Source organism: Physeter macrocephalus, chromosome 1 (genome assembly GCF_002837175.3).
Source record: "Physeter macrocephalus isolate SW-GA chromosome 1, ASM283717v5, whole genome shotgun sequence".
Classification (NCBI taxonomy): Eukaryota; Metazoa; Chordata; class Mammalia; order Artiodactyla; family Physeteridae; genus Physeter; species Physeter macrocephalus.
This window is the reverse complement of record NC_041214.2, coordinates 114,213,036-114,220,580: the sequence shown is the minus strand read 5'-3', so window position 1 is coordinate 114,220,580 and position 7,545 is coordinate 114,213,036. Positions and strand designations below refer to the sequence as shown.

The window sequence follows — 7,545 nt, the reverse complement described above, 5'->3', positions numbered from 1 at the left end:
GCATACCACAAAAAATAAATAAATAAATAAATAAATAAATATTAAAAGAGAAAAAACAAGGTGCAAAATAGTTTGGAGATATATATTTATATATGTACAGAAAAAGTTAAGATTAATAATGAATGATTTTACTTTAATTTTCATCTTTACAGAGCAACCACTATGTCTCAGACACCAGGGATTAAAGAATAATCAAAATGGGAAAGTAAAATTCAAGGCACAATGGAATTTTCTCATTCTAATACAATCTGCCTAAAAAAGGGACAGACCTAGAGAGCCAATCTTAACTCTATCATTAAACACATCCTGTTTGTCAGTGAAATGAGTACCACTACACTAATTTCACAAAGATTTCTGGACAGTCTAGCTATTTAGAAAGTTGTTATATGAAATCATAATAAACTCATATATTTAAATATTACACATTATTGCCCATTCCATAAAAACAGAAAATAACTGTCCAAAAGTGCTTTATCAGTTAAAACACATTCTAATGAATTTATGATTTAAAAAGTGATTCCTTGAGAAACCATTCTTCCTTTCATTTTCTTTTCTTGATTATTCCAAAATACCATCTCTCAGGGGAGAAAAGTCCCTAAAATTAACACTTATAGAGAAAAAAACCAAAAATCTAAGCTTTATACCAAAATAGGAAACATTTTTATAGGAAAATGCAGCTCATTTGAACCTGCCTCTGTTCAGAAGGGACCCTGAGAAAAGACAATATAGGAAAAAGAGGATTCTTTACCATAATCACTGAAATCTTGATACCCACATGTATTTGTTTCTATTCTGTAATTCCTGGCATATCTACTTTAACCAGCACAGTTATTCTTGAATGACCTTTATTTCTCTGCGATGTCAGGAAAGTTACTTTTCTACCACCAACCACAAACTGCTCCCCAAATGGAGGACCAGTGGATATATGGTAGGTGGTGATGGGGGGGGGAGGAGCAGAACTAAAGCCCAACAGGAACCATCATCACTCGGTCCCCTTGACCCTTCTACAGCTTTCCATTCACCTGTATGAAGAGAGAATAAGGAAAAACAAAACCAATGGAAATAAGGGAGAGCTGAGTAGTGGACACCTACTACACCCCAAGCACTGCAAAATATTATTTCATTTAATCTTCCTACAGTACTGATGATGACTTTGAAGTCTGGGCTGATGACTGGTAGAAAGAATTCTCAGCAAGTAAGTCCTGGAGCTGTAATGAGAACCCACCCAGTGAGTGATTTAAAACCTGTGCTCAATTTTTTTCCCATGTCACTCTTCCTGCCTAGCAACATGACACTACTTACTGTCCAAATACATAATCCTATGGTTTTCTTTTTTAACAAAAAGCACTTTCAATATGGAAATTTTCAAAATTACATCAAAGTAGGGAGATATACTCCCATGTGCCCATGGCTCAGCTTCACCCGTGTGCCATTCTGGTTTCACCTGCCCTCTTCCTACCATTTTTTCTCTGACATATTTAAAAACAAATCAGAGACGTTTTGTTTGAACTTCATAATGTCTCTAACAAATCAGATATTGAATACACAAATATAACATTACCACAGAATTTGAGATTCTGCTTTTCTCAAAAATGTCCTCTCTCAGTCAGTTTGAATCAAGACCTAAACAAGGTCACAAGGTCCACACACTACTTTTGGAAGATGTATCTCTAAATGAATGAGAGTTCCCTCGACCTCCTCCCCTTTACATATAAGTGGCATTTTTTAAAAAAGGAGTCTTTATGGTTGATATAAAGTGTGTTTCTCTAGCTCCTTTATTTCGTGTAAACTGCTAGGGGCGTGATCAGATTGTTTCACTTTTTTTCATTATTGTTTCAAAACTGCTGAGGTGGTACCATTTACTCCCTACTGCATCTCCTCAGAAGGCACTTAATATGCAATTGTCTTCTATCAGTATTATAGTAATAGTGTTTTCTAGATCCTCAGGCGATTCGAGTTTCTAAAAGCTTATCCAAGACCATATATTCGTGGGAATATGCACATGGTGATCAAGCACCCAGGTTAATCAAGAGTTGATTGGGAGACAACAGAGGTTATCAATCAGCAGCCAGGGAAGCAGGCCAGGAATTGTTCCTCTCACAGATAAGAGGCCAAAAAGTGGAGAAGAGATGAAGGGTTAGACTAGAGACGGAGAGGAGGCCAGAAGATGAACATGATGCTTAAAGAACAAGATAGTGGGCTCCAATTATAGTTCTGAAAGACATTTTACACACCTGTATCAATAAGTCTTTCCAAAAAAACTCAGAGAATTTTAGAGTTCTTTATGTTATAATGTTATTTCACCAAGACAGCCTTACAAATTTTGCTACGTTTCCTGCTTCAGAGAAAGGTGCTGATCTCTAAGCCAAAGGTTCTCAACTTGACCTCAAAGTATACTCTCCTGGGAAGCTTTAAAAAATACTGAGGTGTGGGTCCCACAGAATCAATTCTGATTCAACTGCTCTAGAATGGGGACCAGGTATATAGTATTATTTAAAAGTCTTCCCAAGTGACTCTAATATGCAGCCATAATTGAGAACCAGCTGCTCTTAGCTAAGAATAAAGACAACAGCAGCTAATATTTACTAAGCATATATTATATGTCAGGCACAGTTCTAAGCACTTTACATGTACTAGTTCATGCCCTATTCTACAAGTGAGGAAACAGAGATCAGGTAACTCGCCCGAGGTCACACAGCAAGCTAATAGCAGAAGTATTTAATATCAGGAAGTTTGGATCCAAAACCCATGTTCTTAATTACCATGATATACTGACTCCTAAGCATGAATTATACTTACATTCTTTAACTGCAAATAAAATGATCAAAGAAAACAAAATGAACAAAAAAAAATAATTAACTTCCTCCTCCTCAGAAGCAGTACAGTGGCATCTTGTTGCAAAGGTACAAAAACAGGCTTATTAGAAAAGTGAATAAACAGATAAGAATCTTCTCTTCCCAAAAGAAGATTCAAATTTGAGATTTCCACACTTTCAATAATTTCCCACATATCCTATACAGCATAGTTATTCAATGTTAAGTATCAAACACTGTTTCAGTTTTAAAACTTGGGGCAATGATGTATTGAAAATTTCCTACCTATTTCGGTTCTGCTAACTCCAATTCCATTATAAATTCTCAAGTAATTAAAGTGACAAGAATCAGAATCTTCAATGTCAAAGTCACCAAATTTGATGCGCACTCGCTCTCCCATCTTTACACGGATCTCCCATTCGCAAACAGTGCTGTTAGGATAGGTCTGTGGGTAGTTTATGGACGTCAGGGTTCCGCTTTCAGGGCCTAGTACAGTATGTCCACATCCATCACCTTAAAAAAAAAAAGTTAAAAGGACAATAATTTATTCTTTACATCTTTAACTTACACCACAAATAATCAGGATTTTTTGTGAAGATTTTAAAATATGTATGACATCAGATATTTTGTACCACCAATACCTTCCTTACACAAGATAAAACAGATAACATAGTTCTTAGTAGGTCTACTCACAGGAGCCAGGAGAAGCCAGGTTAGGTCAAAATAATCAATGATTACCTTTATAATTTATGAGTTCAAAGAACTTTCCAATCAAAATAAATAGAAGTAAACATAACTTAGCAATAATTATATATATATATGTCATAATAAATCCAGTCTTTAAAAGAGTATCAATTCATAGTAATTGTTCAAAGTAAATGTCAACTATAAAAATAAATGTATATGATCAGCTTCATCTATTTAGTTACAAATAGCACAAACCCCTTCAAAAATCCCTGAGAAGTCGAATGATTTCTAAAAACAAACTATACTAAAGATTATGCAGATTTCTGACCATATTACACGATGCAAGGCATTCCTTCTTGAAGGCATTAAAGCAATATTTCATAGTTTAATTTTATGTTCTACTGAAATTTGACTTTTCAGTAGTCCCTCCCCAAAAGCCTCATTTTCCCCTATAGAATGATGACAAAAAAACAGTTTATTAGACTTATTAAAGATGAGTAAAATGACCTTCATATCTTGGTAGCAGCATTATTTGCTCCAGAAATTTCTTCAGCAACTGAATATGGAAACTGTTAACACATTGTTTGTAAAAAATAAAATATCTGCATTCTTCCCTTTATCACAAAATTTGTTATTTTACTGAGCACCTGGAAGGAGGCATTAATACTGATTAAGAAGTTTTAGCTGCTGCTCCAATTGCACCGCTTAGCGTTCCTAACGATGGGATTCAAATGAATGTCTTTTAAATAGGAAAATGAATACATCCTTTCAAAATAATAGTATTTTCTCTTTCAAAAGAGCTGTTTATAATCACCTTTTGGAAAAGTTCAGAACTTAAAACAAAGAAAACTATATTAGAAGGGACACTTCTGAGTTTTAACCTCAATATGGATACAGATGGGTGTAACAGAATTTTATATTGATTTTTTATTTTTAAGAACAATGTAGTGCTGATATCATTTACTAGAACAGATGAAAGCTTTAAAAGCCTATGAATAAGAATATAGTATCCACAAGTAGTAGTTGCAAAATAAATGTTTATTAATTGAATGAGTAAGGAAACTGTACATTTAACCTATGAAAAAGTTATCTCAAACTAGTCTCAAAACTAGCTTTAAGGAAGGAACAACAACTCTGTACCTAGATTCTGATGACAATACTTCATATCTTTTGCTGATAAAGAAATTTTATTGCCAAATCCACACTAGTACTGTTACTTAGTCTGCTTTCACAGGTCAACCAGCAATCTGGCTTCTTAAACAAGTCTCTCTCACGTAAAGCTTAGCTTTTAACCAACATTAAACTTCAGCTATCTTCTACACTTGCCTTCACTCCACACACAAGAACTAGGCATAGCGGTTCAATAATATCATAATACATAAAGGCACCATTAAATAAACCTGTGAGTTTTTGTGCGACACAGCCACCGATCTTTTGCAAATATAAAACTTAGAATGTTATACAACTCAGAAGAAAAGAAAAATAACCACAAATTTCCCCTGAAACTACCAGGAAAATACCTTGAATATCTCTATTGGATATTATCTAAATTAAAAACATAAGGATATAAAAACCTCCCTTGTGAAAATAAATGAATTGTAATATAAATAACTTTTGAATAATCATTAACATTTTTCCTTAGAGAAAAAGACAACCATCCTAAGACAGATCTTCTAAAAATATGAAACTAGTCAAAAATGTTCTCTTACTACTGAAAAGATGAAAACGAGCTTTCTGGAAGTGTTTCAATCTTTAAAAAGCAGCCCTGAATAAATGAAGTAACTCAAACTATAAATGTATTTTCTTTAGTAAGTATGAAACTAAGGCAGCTTCTTAAGTGATTAGAAGTGTTGATGGATTTCAGAAAGCCAAGAATTTTGCTATTAACAGCTGAAGTCAGGACTTAGTAATGGCAGATTGTCGCATTTAACGTATTCCCCACAGGCTATTATTTAACTTAAAGTTGTCATGTTAAAATGAATTTTACAAAAAGACTACAAGCAGAGTGTTAGGAGCAATTCTTAAATATCTTTATACTCATATTTATGTTTGATTCTCAATAAATGCACAAAATGTTTTCTGCCCTTTCCCCCATACAGCATAGTTCCTACAAAAGTTATCAAAATAAATACTAACTGATGAAAAACAGGACTTTTGCATGCATGGTGATGAAGAAAACAATTAAAATGGAGCTGTCTTTTTTCAGCATCTTGTGTAGGGGGAGGGCATGAACAGTCCACAAGCAACGTGCCAAGAATGTTCTAAAATATGCGATGGAGTTCAGAGCTTCCTCCTCTCGCAAACAAGACGATACGCACCAGAAACTAAAGTTAAAAGAAAGTCTCAAATCTACTGCAATGCACAAATTTGAATGTTCCATATTTCCAAGACTATTTGATAAGTGTAACCTGACTAGATAAATAGCTTAGCTGGCCTGGCCAAATACCTACTGCTATGAAGTATATGTTTCGAATATTCCAGTTGGAAAGGGACACTAGGCCAGCAGTTTTCAAATGTTTTTCTCTGTTATTCCAAAGTAAGAAATGTATTTTACACCTTGACTCAATAGTGTCTTAAATATATCTTCCTGACCCACTAAAGGGTCCCCACCTGTACAATGAACAACACTGTACTAGGCATCCAAAGGTGACAATGTTGAATTCTCAAATCAGAAAAAGACCTTGTCCTCACTTTTACCCCCAAACTAGAACATGTGTTTCCGGTTTATTTTTACAGTTCTTAAAAGCGAAGCCTATTCTACACCAAAATACTTAAAATGGGACAAAATATTTAAAAGTAACACTAAAATCTGAAAAATATTATCAACAAATCACCTAATACACTGAGAGCAGGGGTTCTCAAATGTGGGTGGAGGACACTGGAACAATTCTGGGGTGTGCGGGTGCCACAGGCATCTAGTGGGTAGAGGCCAGGAATGCTGCTAAAGTATCTTACAATGCACACCACAGCTCCCCAGAGTAAAGGGTGATGGATCCTAAAAGTCAAATAGGATGGAGGTTGAGACAGGCTGACGTAGAGCAAAGGCTAGGACATCTCCAACAGAAGATCTGGGTTAGTTCTTTTTCCTTTGGCTCAAAGGGTAATGCTGTTCTACTTGCTGAGGGTACAACCCAGGGAACAGTTTTCCCCACAAGGTCAAAGAAGTAAACAGAATGCTTTATTTTTCTTTAAGTTAAGGGAAACAAAAGGTCCTTCTTATTAGTCTACAGCCCTCAAGTATTTTTCTTGGTCAGGGGCCCTCATTTAACATTGGGGTTTGAAAAAGGATGGTAATAGGGTCAGGAAGTAAGAGTCTCCAGATTTTCTGCTTAGCTTTGTAACTGGAAAGAATAATCGTCTGTGACCAGGCTAATACCACCTACTATTACTCATTTTTACAAGGCAGAATTGATAAAGAGAGTGTAACCACTACTGGAAAAATAATTTTCAAAATGGGTATTGGAGGACCAATCCATACACTCACTCTCACCAACAACGCCACATCGACAGCTCTTTCTCCTTAGAACAACTCCATCATCACCACCATCACTGTCAGCTTCCTCTTCTCCGCCCCCCCCCATGCCCGCAGATGGTCTCCACCAGACTATAACTGACCATAAGGGGTAGAAGCCTGTAAATGTAATTTTTGAATTTTATTTCAGTGGAGAAAAAACACTGGAATTTGATCTCACTGCCCCGTTGTTTGGCTGCAGATTTATCTAGGGGATTACTCATAGAACATGTGTTCGCTTCCTCTGAAGACTGTCAGGTCAGATGTGTTAAGCCAGATACAAATTTTGATACTGTTCCAGGAAAATAGCTGAGTAATTTTTTTAAACTACTTTTCCCTAGAGAAGACACAAAGAACATTAATTTAACTAATAATGAATTAATACAACAAAGAACACATGCTTATTTTAGGCTGCTTTCTAAACGTCAAACCAAGTATGTTTTTTGGATAAATATGTGCTCATGATGATTTTTTTTTTTTTTTTTTTTTTTGTGGTACGCGGGCCTCTCACTGTTGTGGCCTTTCCCGTTCATG

The 7,545-nt window shown here is 35.4% G+C and overlaps 1 protein-coding gene across 2 annotated transcripts in view; it reads right to left on the bottom strand.

Annotated features, from left to right (window-relative positions):
- The window catches only part of DCBLD2 (discoidin, CUB and LCCL domain containing 2), an 85,242-nt gene that overhangs the window by 63,066 nt on the left and 14,631 nt on the right, over window positions 1–7,545 (bottom strand). For both annotated transcript variants that reach the window (XM_028494095.2, XM_024120008.3), the window contains exon 2: window positions 3,099–3,326. In XM_028494095.2, the coding sequence (XP_028349896.1) occupies window positions 3,099–3,326 (228 nt within the window). The remainder of the gene's footprint in view (window positions 1–3,098; window positions 3,327–7,545) is intronic.